This window comes from Salvelinus sp. IW2-2015, linkage group LG23, assembly GCF_002910315.2.
Source record: "Salvelinus sp. IW2-2015 linkage group LG23, ASM291031v2, whole genome shotgun sequence".
NCBI lineage: Eukaryota > Metazoa > Chordata > Actinopteri > Salmoniformes > Salmonidae > Salvelinus > Salvelinus sp. IW2-2015.
Genome location: NC_036863.1, coordinates 25,923,515 through 25,939,917, shown reverse-complemented (window position 1 = coordinate 25,939,917; position 16,403 = coordinate 25,923,515). Strand labels below are relative to the sequence as shown.

General features: G+C 43.0%; 1 protein-coding gene across 1 annotated transcript in view; it reads right to left on the bottom strand.

The window, feature by feature from the left end:
• acat1 (acetyl-CoA acetyltransferase 1) overlaps positions 1-12,146 on the bottom strand; it is a 13,895-nt gene extending 1,749 nt beyond the window's left edge. The window contains exons 1-10 of the mRNA XM_023968500.2: positions 12,004-12,146; positions 11,578-11,625; positions 11,320-11,437; positions 5,197-5,292; positions 5,021-5,121; positions 4,463-4,606; positions 4,116-4,266; positions 3,875-3,970; positions 3,447-3,557; positions 2,920-2,922 (exon numbers count right to left, since the gene is read on the bottom strand). Coding sequence (XP_023824268.1) covers positions 2,920-2,922; positions 3,447-3,557; positions 3,875-3,970; positions 4,116-4,266; positions 4,463-4,606; positions 5,021-5,121; positions 5,197-5,292; positions 11,320-11,437; positions 11,578-11,625; positions 12,004-12,054 — 919 coding nt within the window. The 5' untranslated portion in view covers positions 12,055-12,146. The remainder of the gene's footprint in view (positions 1-2,919; positions 2,923-3,446; positions 3,558-3,874; positions 3,971-4,115; positions 4,267-4,462; positions 4,607-5,020; positions 5,122-5,196; positions 5,293-11,319; positions 11,438-11,577; positions 11,626-12,003) is intronic.
• Between the last annotated feature and the right edge of the window lie 4,257 nt (positions 12,147-16,403).

Here is a 16,403-nt window from a genome sequence, read left to right as displayed (position 1 = left end):
CGGGGGGGGGGGGCTATGTAGTGGGTATGGCCAATGGCACGGTTTTCAGAGGCCTCTTGGCAGCAAATGAAAACATTAAGGCTGTTTTCAAAGGCAAATTTCCTGGAAATATACACATTTGCCATGGCTTAGCCTTGTTCTTAGGCTACCGGAGTGACTCAAAACATAACATCAAAATTGGGAGGCCCCATTGTCATGCTATTTTTTAGAATTTTTAGATTCTCCCCGACGTCTGTTTTTATTTTGGTGATTTATAAGACACTTACAAAAAAATATATTGTATTTATCTTTCCTACATAATTTATATATCTGGTTTTATTGTGTTAAGTTTACACAAACGTTTTACAATCCCAACAGCTGGCGGCCACTATTTAGCGCGGCAGTGCGCAGTGGCTACAAATGCATTAAAGGGGAAATACTGCTCTTATATAAAGCTTATCAATTAACCTGAATTGTTAAAATGGAATACAAGATTTTAAGTGTTATTAAAAGCCTGCATATGATAACTTTTTTGGCGACCGGACCAAATCCACATAGAAATGTGAAGTGATAGATCTGTCCATTCTCATTGAAAGCAGTCTAAGAAGCCAGTAGATTCTGTCTACGTGCGCCATTTCTAAATGCTTTATTTATTGATACATTTTTTAAACCCAGTGCAGTGAAGTCGCTCAACATTTACATATACAGACGGGTCATGATTTGGGGCTGTACAAATGTTTGATGTATTAGAATAATTGATTATGCTTATGTTATATTAATAGAAGGGGAGGGGTTATAAGACCCCTCCCTCCTTACATTTATAGGGTCCTAGACTACTGATTAACAATATATATATTCATTATATAGTTTTAGAATTGGTACACAGTTGTTTGCTCTTTCTTTCTCTCTCTTATAAAGAAGACCCCTCTTAGAAATGTGTGACTGAGACAGAACTCTGCAGGGGGGGGTGTGAGATAAGAGACTACTCAAACATTCCACAATAAATCAACTTTGGGGAGGGGACAATTATTGCCTAGCTTTTAGATAAACACTGAAACTCTATGTTTGTACAGCTATGGAGTCAGGGTTTTGGTCTCAGGAGTAAAAAGGTAATGACGTAGTCACTGACATCACTAAGCTGGGACTTCGGTTTAATAAAACAACTTGAGACCTTTTGTTTGATGCAGAACTTACTCAGAAACATGCGTGCTATGTTCCTGTTTGTCAACTTCTGTCTGCAATTGCATTAATAAAGGTTTTTGAATGATTTAATTAAAGATATTGTCATAATGCTAATTTCACCAATGAACCAATGATTGACAAAGAAGGATGTAGGGAATGAACCTTAACAACCCGAACCAGCGACATCTCAGCCACCGGCCTAAGCTCCCAACCATCAAAGAGCCCCCCGCCAGGCCAGCAACCATCGAAGAGCCCCCCACAACTCCCCTGAGAGCTGCCCCTCAACCATCCAAGACCCCTCCACAGTCCCCCCCGAAACAGAGTATACGCGTGGCATCAGTCTCAGGCAAACGGGCATTGGATGTAACAGTTCCTTTTTAGTGTCGCTAAATTTTATTTATTTTTTTTAAATAAGAAAAGTTTACTTTCATCTTTGACCTTTTGCATTCGGAAAGTATTCAGACCCCTTCACTTTATCCACATTGTTACTTTACATCCTTAATCTAAAATGGATGAAATTTGTTTCCCCTCAATTTACACACAATACCCCATAATGACAAAACAAAAACAGATTTTTAGAATTTTTAAAACATAAAAAAAACATGGAAATATCACATTTACATAAGTATTCAGACCCTTTACCCAGTACTTTGCTGAAGCACCTTTGGCAGCAATTACAGCCTCGATTTTTCTTGGGTATTACGCTACAAGCTTGACACCCTGGTATTTGGGGAGTTTCTCCCATTCTTATCTGCAGATCCTCTCAAGCTCTGTCAGGTAGGATGGGGAGCGTCGCTGCACAGCTATTTTCAGGTCTCTCCAGAGATGTTAGATCGGCATTTCAAATCCAGCTCTGGATCCATTAACTCAAAAAAAACATTTCAGGTACAACTCTCTAGCTCCCGAAGCCACTCCTGTGTTTCTTGGCTGGGTGCTTAGGTTTGTTGTCCTGTTGGAAAGGTGAAACTTCACCCCAGTCGATCTGAGCAGGTTGTCATCAACGGATCTCTCTGTTCTCCGTCATCTTCCCTCGAATGCCTGACTAGTTCCCCAGTCCCTGCCGCTGAAAAACATCCACCACAGCATGATGTTGCCACCACCATGCTTCACTGTAGGTGGTGCAAGTTTCCTCCGACTTTACACTGGCATTCCAGGCCAAGAGATCAAATCTTAGTTCACCAGAGACCAAAGAATCTTGTTTTCTCATGGTCTGATCCTTTAGGTTTCCTTTTGGCAAAATGCAAGCAGGCTGTCATGTGCCTTTTACTGAGAGTTGCTTCCGTGTGGCCACTCTACATTAAAGGCCGATTAGTGGAGCGCTGCCAGAGATGTGGAGAACCTTCCAAAGACTAAACCATCGCCACAGAGGAACTCTGGATGCTGTGTCAGGTTTCGGGTTCTTGGTGCACTTCCCTCCTCCCTCGATTGCCAGTTTGGCCGGGCGACAAGCTATCAGGGAAGAGCCTGTGTTTAAAGTTCTTCATTAAGAATGATGAGGCCACTGTGTTCTTGGGACCTTCAATGATGCTGAAATATTTTGGTAGCCTTTTCCAAGTCTGCGCCTCGACACAATCCTGTCGTCCAGGCTCTACAGACAATTTCCTTCCACACTACAATGCAGGTTCTGCTCTGACATGCACTGTCAACTGTGGGACCTTATAAAGAAAGGTGTGCCCCTTTCCAAATCATGTCCAATCAATTGAATTACACAGGTAGAATACAATCAAATTGTTGAACTCAAGGATTATCCAATTTTACACACTATCTGTATGCCTAACCTAGGAGCTTACAACTTCCAGTGTCATAGAAAAGGGTCGAATACTTGGTAAATAAGAGATGCGACATGTTTTTAAATGTTATTACATTGCAAACATTCTAAAAACCTGTTTTTGCTTTGTCATCATGGGTATTGTGTGTAGATTGATGAGAGGAAAAAAAGAATTGATACATTTTAGAATAAGTCTAATGTAACAAAATGTGGAAAAAGTCAATGGGTCTGAATACTTGCCGAATGCATTGTACAACATTTTTGGTTAATGAAATATGTTTTGATGGCACAATGATCTCTACACTAAACTTGCTGTTTTTGTCACATAAACTGAAATTAAGTGAACTATTAAAATTTTATCAACCAGAGGATTTCTGCATATTGCATCTTTAAGTGAAAGTTCATGATGTTCCTGGGAATCCCCTGCTGATGTTCTCTACAAAGACACTAATGTGCCATAGCATATATAACTACAGTGAATGGGCTACGTGGGGGGGGGGGGGGGTGTCTTACAGACGAATCCTGGCCAATGGAGTGACGCCGAGTCTCTTTGCCGCGTCGACCGTCATGAGAACCAGAGCGGCGGCCCCGTCGTTCAGCGTGCTGGCATTGGCTGCAGTAACCGTGCCTGGAATCCAAATCACCAATCAGAATCAACTTAATCTGCACACAGAGGTTTGTCTCAAGCACATCAGCGAGTGTTTGAGTCGGTCTCGGTCCTTATGCAAATACCTTTCACAGTAGTTTAACTTCTGAAGACGTTTTCTTTATGCCCATTATCATGGATTACCTTGGGCTACCATGAAAAAAGGATATCGACCCAAGCGTTGAAAAACAGACATCTATTTTTGGCTTTCTGTAAGCTCAGATGCCCTCCTACTCAGTAATATATAAGCAAACATGCAGCAGACACCAGTTCAGAGGCCTATCAACTAGGACACTTACCATTCTCCTTCTGGAACACTGCTCTCAGTTTAGGGACTTTGCTGAAGTCCACACGCCTCCACTCCTCATCCTCTGACACTACCACATCAGGCTTGCCTGCAGAGGAACAACATTATGTCAGCTACATGCATCTGACCACTGATAATAAGCCTATGGATAAACATGGTAACATGGTTTGGTTTAGTTTATTTAGTTACACATTAGTTATTGAGGTTATATGTTACAAGATACCATCCTTTACCTCTCTGGGGGATGCTAACGGGGACAATTTCTTTCGCAAGCACTCCTGATTCATATGCTGCTTTGCTGCGGCTGTATGAGCTGATGGCGTAGTCATCCTGCTCCTCCCTGCTGATCTGGCTGTTCTTGGCTGTGTTTTCTGCACAGTTTCCCTACACATTAAATTCCATTAAAACACATTATATTCTCTTCAAAAGTCAAGAACTCAACTACTAACCATTGCTTACTCTGTCTCCAAATGAATGGAAATAATAATGTCCGGACAACTGCCAGCAAGAACACCAACACATACACTCCTATAGAGAACATTTGCTCTATTTAAATATTTAATACACAGTGATAAAATACCATGTGGAATTTGTTGTAGACGTCAGTGAGGCCGTCCTTTACGATGAGGTCCTCCATCCTCACGCCTCCGTAGGATGGAGTGTCCCTAGTCATCACATAGGGGACATTGGACATACTCTCCATACCGCCTGCCACCATCACATCCTGACACAGTCAGAGTTAGTGGGACAAACAAAAATGAAAGCAACCAGATTTGTTTCTCAGCAAAAACCTGAACACTTTTTAGGAGATTATTCCTATGTTACATGATGCAACACTTTCCATAGAAAAATAATGGGCTTATTAGATAAAGATTAACGACATGGTTATATTTGTCACAATGACCATCACCGGACATCTGTAATCTGTGAGTGCAATGCCACCAGGGTTTTAATCTTGTTTATGTAGTAAAATCCAGTGTTCTTCCATGGATTGTTGGGCCTCATAGGCATACCTACCATAATGTTTTGGCAAACTGAGTAACAGTGATATTGCAGATGATCAGAGCAGGGGTAATAGCAGCTAAGTCTGGTGTCAAGTCATGTTATGGTAACACAGTGAGCTGTTATGTTACTGTACCTGGTGTCCACACATCAGACTCTGGGCAGCCAGCATGATAGACTTCATTCCAGAGGCACAGACTTTGTTGATTGTTGTTGCTGGAGTGGAGAGGGACAGCCCTGGGGGGGTAAGTAGCAGTCGATTAGCACACCTGATAATGTGGTGTGTGTATGTGTGTGTGTTTCTAAACATACCTGCACCAAGCAGGGCTTGTCTTGCAGGGGCCTGTCCTTCCCCAGCCTGCAGTACATTTCCCATGTAGACCTCCTTCACCTCCTCAACTGGGATACCTGGCCACCATCACACAATATACATACCCATACAGATAAAACAAATTGACTGTGCCGTTGACACCTCCTTTCAGATGAAATGTACAATGTTTTACTAGCCTAACTGTGGTACAGTGCTGTATACTGTCTACCGATTAAGTCAGTTCAATTATTTGAATTCCATTTTTTTTTTTTGTGAGCTCAATGCGCACATTGAGGAGTTTCTCTAGAGATAAATCATGTGCGTGTGTGTTTGTCATATACACTACCATTCAAACGTTTGGGGGTCACGTAGACATGTCCTAGTTTTTTAAAGAAAAGCACATTTTAATAACATCAAATTGATCAGAAATACAGTGTAGACATTGTCAATGTTGTAAATGACTATTGTAGCTGGAAACAGCTGATTTTTAATAGAATATCTACATAGGCGTACAGAGACCCATTATCAGCAACCATCACTCCTGTGTTCCAATGGCACGTTGTGTTAGCTAATCTAAGTTTAGCATTTTGAAAAGGCTAATTGATCATTAGAAAACCCTTTTGCAATTATGTTAGCACAGCTGAAAACTGTTGTTCTGATTAAAGAAGCAATACAACTGGCCTTCTTTAGGCAAGTTGAGTATCTGAAGCGTCAGCATTTGTGGATTCGATTACAGGCTCAAAATGGCCAGAAACAAAGAACTTTCTTCTGAAACTCTTCAGTCCATTCTTGTTCTGAGAAATGAAGGCTATTCCAAGCGAGAAATTGTCAGGAAACTGAAGATCTTGTACAACGCTGTGTACTACTCCCTTCACAGAACAGCGCAAACTGGCTCTAACCAGAATAGAAAGAGTGGGAGGCCCCGGTGCACAACTGAGCAAGAGGACAAGTACATTAGAGTGTTTCGTTTGACAAACAGACGCCTCACAAGTCCTCAACTGGCAGTTTCATTAAATAGTACCCGCAAAACACCAGTCTCAACGTCAACAGTGAAGAGGGGACTCAGGGATGCTGACCTTATAGGCAGAGATCCTCTGTCCAGTGTCTGTGCTCTTTTGCCCATCTTAATCTTTTATTTTTATTGGCCAGTCTGAGATATGGCTTTTTCTTTGCAACTCTGCCTGGAAGGCCAGCATCCCGGAGTCGCCTCTTCACTGTTGACGTTGATACTGGTGTTTTGAGTTTCAGAAGAAAGCTCTTTGACTCTGGCCTTTTTGAGCCTGTAATCGAACCCACTAATGCTGATTTGAAGGCGATCTAATAAACCCCCACTTCCTTCCATTCTGCTAGCAAAAGCGCAATCTTTGGAGAATAAAATAGATTACCTACATGCAAGATTAAACTACCAACGGGACATTCAAAACTGTAATATCTTACCCTTCACGGAGTCGTGGTTGAACGAGGACACTATCAACACACAGCTGGCTGGTTATACGCTGTACCGGCAGGATAGAACAGCGGCGTCTGGTAAGACAAGGGGCGGCGGGCTATGTACTTTCGTAAACAACAGCTGGTGCACGATATCTAAGGAAGTCTCGAGCTATTGCTCGCCTGAGGTAAAGTATCTCATGATAAGCTGTAGACCACACTACCTACTGAGAGAGTTTATCTGTATTTTTTGTTGCTGTTTACATACCACCAGTCAGAGGCTGGCACAAAGACAGCATTGAATGAGCTGTATTCCGCCATAAGCAAACAAGAAAACGTTTATCCAGAGGCGGCGCTCCTAGTAGCCAGGGACTTTAATGCAGGGAACCTTAAATCCGTTTTACCAAATTTCTATCAGCATGTTAAAAWGTGCAACCAGAGGATTATTTTTTAAACTCTGGACCACCTACACACACAAAGCTCTCCCTTGCCCTCCACTTGGCAAATCTGACCAAAATTCTATCCTCCTGATTCCTGCTTACAAGCAAAAACGAAAGCAGGAAGCACCACTGACTAGATCAATAAAAAAAGTGGACAGAAAGAAGATGCTAAACTACAGGACTGTTTTGCTAGCACAGACTGGAATATGTTCCGGGATTCCTCCGATGGCATTGAGGAGTACACCACATTAGGTCATTGGCTTCATCAATAAGTGCATCGATGACGTCGTCCCTACAGTGAGTGTACGTTCATACCCCAACCAGAAGCTATGGATTACAGGTAACATCCACACTGAGCTAAAGGCTAGAGCTGCCGCTTTCAAGGAGCAGGACTCTAACACGGAAGCTTATAAGAAATCCCGCTATGCCCTCCGATGAACCATCAAACAAGCAAAGCGTCAATACAGGACTAAGATCGAATCATGCTACACCGGCTCTTACGTTCGTCGGATGTGGCAGGGCTTGCAAAGCACTACAGACTACAAAGGGAAACACACCTGAGAGCTCCCCAGTGACACAAGCCTACCAGACGAGCAAAACTACTTCTATGCTCGCTTCGAGGCAAAAGGCACTGGAACATGCATGAGAGCACCAGCAGTTCCGGGAAGACTGTGTGATCACGCTCTCCGCAGCCGATGTGAGTGAGTAAGACCTTTGAACAGGTAAACATTCACAAGGCCACAGGGCCAGACGGATTACCAGGACGTGTGCTGCGAGCATGCGCTGACCAACTGGCAAGTGTCTTCACTGACATTTTCAACCTTTCCCTGTCTGAGTCTGTAATACCAACATGTTTTAAGCAGACCACCATAGTGCCTGTGCCAAAGAACACTAAGGTAACCTGCCTAAATGTCTACCGACCCGTAGCACTCACGTCTGTAGCCATGAAGTGCTTTGAAAGGCTGGTCATGGCTCACATCAACACCATTATCCCAGAAACCCTAGACCCACTCCAATTTGCATACCGCCCCAACAGATCCACAGATGATGCAATCTCTATTGCACTCCACACTGCCCTTTCCCACCTGGACAAAAGGAACACCTATGTGAGAATGCTATTCATTGACTACAGCTCAGCGTTCAACACCATAGTGCCCTCAAAGCTCATCAATAAGCTAAGGACCCTGGGACTAAACACCTCCCTCTGCAACTGGATCCTGGACTTCCTGACGGGCCGCTTCCAGGTGTTACGGGTAGGTAACAACACATCTGCCACGCTGATGCTCAACACTGAGGCCCCTCAGGGGTGCATGCTCAGTCCCCTCCTTTACTCCATGTTCACTCATGACTGCACGGCCAGGCACAACTCCAACACCATCATTACATTTGCAGATGACAACAGTGGTTGGCCTGATCACCAACAAGACAGGCTATAGGGAGGTCAGAGACCTGGCCGTGTGGTGCCAGGACAACAACCTCTCCCTCAACGTGATCAAGACAAAGGAGATGATTGTGGACTACAGGAAAAAGAGGACCAAGCACGCCCACATTATCAAACGGGGCTGCAGTGGAGCAGGTTGAGAGCTTTAAGTTGCTTGGTGTCCACATCACCAACAAACTAAACATGGTCCAACCACACCAAGACAGTCGTGAAGAGGGCACGACAAAACCTATTCCCCCTTAGGAGACTGAAAAAATTTGGCATGGGTCCTCAGATCCTCAAAAGGTTCTACAGCTGCACCATCGAGAGCATCCTGACTGGTTGCATCACTGCCTGGTATGACAACTGCTCTGCCTCTGACCGCAAGGCGCTACAGAGGGTAGTGCGAACAACCCAGTACATCACTGTGGCCAAGCTCCCTGCCATCAAGAACCTCTATACCAGGCGGTGTCAGAGGAAGGCCCTAAAAATTGTCAAAGACCCCAGCCACCCTAGTCATAGACTGTTTTCTCTGCTACCGCACAGCAAGCAGTACCGGAGCATCAAATCTATGTCCAAGAGGCTTCTAAACAGCTTCTACCCACAAGCCATAATACTGCTGAACACCTAATCAAATGGCTACCCAGACTATTTGCATTGCCCCCCTCTTTAACACCACTGCTACTCTGTTGTTATCATCTATGCAGTCACTTTTTTTTTTTTTTTAATTTCACCTTTATTAAACCAGGTAAGCTAGTTGAGAACAAGTTCTCATTTACAACTGCGACCTGGCCAAGATAAAGCTTTAATAACTCTACCCACATGTACATATTATCACAACTAACCAGTGACCGGTACCTGGTACCCCCCCGTATATAGTCTCGCTATTGTTATTTTACTGCTGCTCTTAAATTACTTGTTACTTTTATTTCTTATTCGTATTTATTTTTTTATACTGCATTGTTGGTTAGGGGCTCGTAAGTAAGCATTTCACTAAGGTCTACACCTGTTGTATTCGGCACATGTGACTAATAAAATATGATTGATTTGATGCTCCAGATACTCAACTAGTCTAAATGCTAGTTTTATTGCTTCTTTAAAATCAGAACAACAGTTTTCAGCTGTGCTAACATAATTGCAAAAGGGTTTTCTAATGATCAATTAGCTAATCGAAGTTTCTCATTTTAAAAGGCTAACAACGTACCATTGGAACACAGGAGTGAGTGATGGTTGCTGATAATGGGCCTCGGTACGCCTATGTAGATATTCCATGATTTTTWAAATTTATTAACAATGTCTACACTGTATTTTTTTTTATCTATTTGATGTTATTTTAATGGACAAAAAAAAGTGCTTTTCTTTCAAAAGCAAGGACATTTTTAAGTGACCCCAAACTTTTGAACAGTAGTGTATATACACACACACATCAGWCTCTGTGCAGCCAGCATGATAGACTTTATCCCAGAGGCACACACACTATACAGTGCATTCGGGAAGTACTCAGACCCTTTGACCAATCAGCCTTTTATGGTAGAGTGGTCAGACAGAAGCAATCCTCAGTAAAAGGCACATGACACCCCGCTTGGAGTTTGCCAAAAGGCACCTAAAGGACTCTGACCATGAGAAACAAGATTCTCTATCTGATGAAACCAAGATTAAACTCTATTGCCTGAATGCCAATCGTCACATCTGGAGGAAACCTGGCACCATCCCTCCAATGAAGCACGGTGGTGGCAGCATCAGGCTGTGGGGATGTTGTTCGCGGCAGGGACTGGGAGACTAGTCAGGATTGAAGGTAAGATGAACGGCGCAAAGGTTTCTAAAAACTTGTTCTTGCTTTGTCATTATGGGGTATTGTGTGTAGATTGAGGGAAAAACTATTGAATCCATTTTAGAATAAGGCTGTAAAGTAACAAAATAAGGAAAAGTCAAGGGGTCTGATTACTTTCCGAATGCACTGTAGATAGGATAGATATATTTTAAATGTATAATTTTCCCCTAACCCTACCGCCCCTCCCCTATTTGGAGTAAACTAACAGACAACACGTAGGCTTCTACCTCCAGCTTATACATACTATATACATTTTATGGACACAATGTAATTTACAATAGTAAAAGAGAAATAAATCAGATCAAGCCCGAAATATGCGATGTAGTAGGGAGTTGTAGTTTCCAACAGGCCAATATTCTACATACTTTAGTGCAGAAAACTTGGCAATTAACGACAATGACCATAATCTATTGTACAACTACTTGTCCGGTCTGTTACTTTTACACCTGCTACGTAACTGAAACAGAAGAATGTGCGATTAAGGGATAGAGAGCAGTTGCTTCGCAAGGTATCTCTACCAGAAAATACATGATCTAAGTGATTGATAATTGGTATTCAGCAGTGATAAAAGTATGCCTTATTTACTTTTAAGAAGTACTAAAATTGTGATTTTGTCAGACAGCAGCTCTATAGAGATGAGAAGATAACTTGGAATTAAATAATAAAGTCATCAAATAAAACAAATGTAATATACACAACCTAAATATTGTATTAAAGTAATGTGAATAAATGAGGGCTAAGTGACAAGCAATAATGGGCAGTCACTGCCATCAATGGACTTTTATTAACCGTTTTATTATGCGTCACAGCACACAACCTACATAATGCATTTGTTTAAAAAAATGTATCAAAACAGAAAACCATTATTATGTTTTAATCAAACCGAAACGACCTCAAAAAGCACTAATCGCTCAGCACTATTGCTGTGTCAAAACATGCATCTAATTGTCAATAATGTTACTGTGAATGAATGTAATGACGTAAAGTCTTCATATCACTCCCATACCTGCTTTCTCAATGGCTCCTTTGATGGCGATGGAGCCCAGTTTGGTGGCCGGTATGGTTGCCAGGCTCCCTCTGAAGGACCCCATCGGGGTGCGGACGGCACTGACGATGACCACTTCCTGAAATGACCCATCAAAGTTTGGCAAAACCCTTTGGTAGCTTACTACATTCTCACTCAGTCAGTTCAATGTGTCAAGTTAGCTGCAAAGATCCGGAAAAGGGTAAATGATGTTCCAAAACATTTCAGTCACTTACTTACATTTAAAGAAGGGCGAGTTGAATATGTCCTTGACAGGTACTTGTGAGCCTGCAAGGGCAGAGGAGGGATATACCTATTAGCAGCTAGGTACTGTTTTGTAACGGTCAGTGTGTGAGGGGGGACGACAACCTTATGCCAAATTCAGCCAGCTAGCAATCTGATTAGCTACTATTGCTACTATTGAGGTGTAGATACAGCAATATATTTCTAGGAGTCAACTAACATTATATAGCAAGCTAACACATTACAGGGATTGCTGTGGCTAACTAACTATATCAGATAGATAGCGAAGTTTACAAGGCAGGCCTTTTCTATCGTAACCGGCTGTCATAACAACAATAGCTAGCATGTGCATGCGTCCGATAAAATGAGAACGAATGCTTCCCGTTTGAAGTGCCCACATTGATTTTGGTCACCCCCACTTACCAAACGCTTGCAAAGTTGAGAACGCATGGTTAAAAGTCCACTTGATGACATAATGTTGAACTGCAACGGAGGTCTGTTCGCAAAGTTGGACCTATTTCACCTTCAGCCGACTAGTACAGCGCCAACCCAATGGACCAATCAGAGCGAGAGGTGTGTTTGCAAAACGTCAGTGCGCATTGTGGTCATTGTAGTAAAAACGATTCACAACTTGTAGTTATATAAAGGAATCTACCACAGACAAAAGGGCTATTTTTTATTATTTTTTATTTTATTTCACCTTTATTTAACCAGGTAGGCCAGTTGAGAACAAGTTCTCATTTACAACTGCGACCTGGCCAAGATAAAGCAAAGCAGTGTGACACAAACAACAACACAGAGTTACACATGGATAAACAAAGGCACAGTCAATAACACAATAGAAAAAAAGTATATATACAGTGTGTGCAAATGGCGTGAGGAGGTAAGGCCATAGTGGCGAAGTAATTACAATTTAGCAAATTAACACTGGAGTGATAGATGTGCAGATGATGACGTGCAAGTAGAAATACTAGTGTGCTAAAGAGCAAAAAAGTTAATAAAAACAATATGGGGATGAGGTAGGTAGTTGGATCGGCTATTTACAGATGGGCTGTGTACAGCTGCAGCGATCAGCTAGCTGTTCAGATAGCCGATGCTTAAAGTTAGTGAGGGAGATATAAGTCTCCAACTTCAGCGATTTTTGCAATTCGTTCCAGTTAATGGCAGCAGAGAACTGTAAGGAAAGGCGGCCAAAGGAGGTGTTGGCTAAGGGGGATGACCAGTGAGATATACCTGCTGGAGCGCGTGCTATGGGTGGGTGTTGTTATCGTGACCAGTGAGCTGAGATAAGGCGGAGCTTTACATAGCAAATACTTATAGATGACCTGGAGCCAGTGGGTCTGGCGACAAATATGTAGCGAGGGCCAGCCGACGAGAGCATACAGGTCGCAGTGGTGGGTGGTATATGGGGCTTTGGTGACAAAACGGATGGCACTGTGATAGACTGCATCCAGTTTGCTGAGTAAAGTGTTGGAGGCTATTTTGAAACCACCCTCTGGAGAGCTCTGCGGTTGTGGGCGTATCGCCCCGAAGAAGAGTCTGTGCGTCTTGCCAAGATATGCCTGTCACCACCCACCTCAGCCCACACTGCCCCACGAAGCCATCATGAACCTGAGGAAGATGAGCTGCGAGGCCCTACACCTGTCTCTTATACACATCTAGATGTGTATAAGAGACAGCTCAGCACACACTGCCCCACGAAGCCATCATGAACCTGAGGAAGATGAGCTGCGAGGCCCTACACACCTCTCTCATCTAAGAGGCTACCAGCCAGGACTTCCACTGCATACCGAGGTCGTCCTGCTATTTACCAGACCCCCCTCCACACACACTAGTGTTACCCACCCCTTCACACACACTAGTGTTACCCACCCCTTCACACACACTAGTGTTACCCCCCCCCCTCCACACACTAGTATTACCCCCCATCCAAACACAATAGTGTTACCGCCCTTCCACACACACTTGTGTTACTGCCGTACCAGGCGGTGATACAGCCCAACAGGATGCTCTCAATTGTGCATCTGTAAAAATGTGTGAGGGTCTTAGACACATTTCTTCAGCCTCCTGAGGTTGAGGAGGCGCTGTTGCGCCTTCTTCACCACATTGTCTGTGTGAGTGGACCAATTCAGTTTGTCTGTGATGTGTACACCGAGGAACTTAAAACTTTCCAKCTTCTCCACTGCTGTCCTTCCGATGTGGATAGGGGGGTGCTCTCTCTGCTGTTTCCTGAAGTCCACGATCATCTCCTTTGTTTTGTTGACATTGAGTGAAATGTTATTTTCCTGACACTACACTCCGAGAGCCCTCACCACCTCCCTGTAGGCTATCTCGTCATTGTTGGTAATCAAGCCTACTACTGTTGTGTCGTCTGCAAACTTGATGACTGAGTTGGAGGCGTGCATGGCCATGCAGTCATGGGTGAACAGGGAGTACAGGAGGTGGCTGAGCACGCACCCTTGTGGGGCCCCAGTGTTGAGGATCAGCGAAGTGGAGATGTTGTTTCTTGCCCAATGGTCACTCTGACAGAGCTCCACAGTTCCTTCCTCTGTGGAGATGGGAGAACCTTCCAGAAGGACAACCATCTCTGCAGCACTCCACCAATCAGGCTTTTATGGTAGAGTGGTCAGACGGGAAGCCACTCCTCAGTAAAAGGCACATGGCAGCCCGCTTGGACTTTGCCAAAAGGCATCTAAAGGACTCTCAGACCATGAGAAACAAGATTCTCTGGTCTGATGAAACGAGGATTGAACTATTTTGCCTGAATACCAAGCATCACATCTGGAGAAAACCTGCCACCATCCCTACGGTGAAGCATGGTGGTGTTAGCATCATGCTCTGGGGATGTTTTTCAGTGGCTGGGACTGGAAGACTAGTCAGGAGCAAGGGAAAGATGAATAGACCAAATAACATAGAGTTCCTTGATGAAAACCTGCTCTGGAGCGCTCAGGACATCAGACTGGGGCGAAGGTTCACCTTCCAACAGGACAACAACCCTAAGCACCGAGCCAAGACAACGCAGGTGTGGCTTTGGGACAAGTCTCTGAATGTCCTTGAGTGGCCCAGCCAGAGCCTGGACTTGCACCCAATTGAACATCTCTGGAGAGACCTGAAAATAGCTGTGCAGCGACGCTCCCATCCAACCTGACAGAGCTTGAGAGGATCTGCAGAGAAGAATGGGAGAAACTCCCCAAATACAGGTGTGCCAATCTTGTAGCATCATACCCAAGAGGACTTGAGGCTGTAATCACTGCCAAAGGTGCTTCCACAAAGTACTGAGTAAAGGGTCTGAATACTTATGTAAATGTGATATTTCAAAAAATATATATATATATAAATTTGCCCCAAAAAATAAAACATGTTTTTGCTTTGTCATTATGGGGTATTGTGTGTAGATTGAGAATAAAAAAACAATTTAACTCACACATCACTAATGGATACCAAAGTTGGTTAGGGTTAAAAACCTAAAGTAAAGTATAAACACATTTATTTCACTCTGTGATCAAACAAATTCCAACAAGTTAGGTTGATGTGTTTTAGCTAGTTATTGCCATTAGGCAAGTAGTGCTGTGAGAGGGGGAGTACTGGACAACAACATCGGCCAGGGAATATATGAGTCCGCTGTAAAATCTTGATTGGAAAACTGTGGAGAAAACCTGGAATCCCCCCAAAACAAGTCTAGCTATTTTGACACCCACTCCAAGAGCCCTGAGATTGTCACTCTTAAATACTTAAACTAGGCTTTAAATGACATTGACAATGACTTGAACAGTCAGAGGCTAGTGAGGTTTCTCTACAAATGTTTACTCATGCCCAGACAGGCACAACTACAATTTACATTTTAGTAATTTAGCAGACACTCTTATCCAGAGCGATTCACAGTAGTGAGTGTATACATTGTCATACTGGTCCCCGTGGGAATCGAACCCACAACCCTGGTGTTGCAAGCACCATGCTCTACCAACTGGGACTAAGGATGCATTACCATAACTATTGCTAGCTATGTACGGACGTCCTGATGCAGAATACAGAAAGTTTGCAGACAGCCTCTAACATAGGCTGCTGGATGTACACTGAAGCTGACAACTTAAAACATAGGAAAAGGATTGAGAGGAACTCTATTATTCAGACTATTATTTGCTTATTATTTAAAGTTGCTGATTAATTCAATCCAAGCAAGCGTTCAGACATATACAACATTTTTATAAATCACTGTGGAATATTTTCTTACGGGAGAAACTTGTTAAACTGATGTTGACCTACTGTAACTTCCATGTATGTGTTTAATTGTAGCTCAAAGAGCAGAAACAGGGGATTAGGCAATTGTAAAAACTTAATTGGCAAGGGGGGAGGATCTTGACTCCTAGCTTGCACCTGTCATGAGAGGAGACTAGCCTCTTTGTGTATCGCTAGCATGCCTCATACTGATGTGACAACTGATTACCTGTTTTTGATGTGTCATAACATATCATTTTCTCCTGTGTCACTGGACTATAATGGGGGTTAGATCAAGCAAACCAGAATAGTTGCCAAATGTGTGTCACTTTCTCATGTAGCCTGGGGACTGTCATGCTAGCTCATGGTTTCTTTCCATTGCTCAAATCAAGTCAAATTTTATTTGTCACATGTACAGGTGAAGACTTTACTGTGAAATGCTTACTTACAAACCCTTAACCAACAATGCAGTTTCAAGAAAAATTGTTAAGAAAATATTTGCTAAATAAACTAAAGTAAAAAAATAAAATAAAAAAGTTATACAACAAAATATCAATAATAAGGCTATATACAGGGGGTACAGGTACTGAGTATTTGTGCGGGGGTAC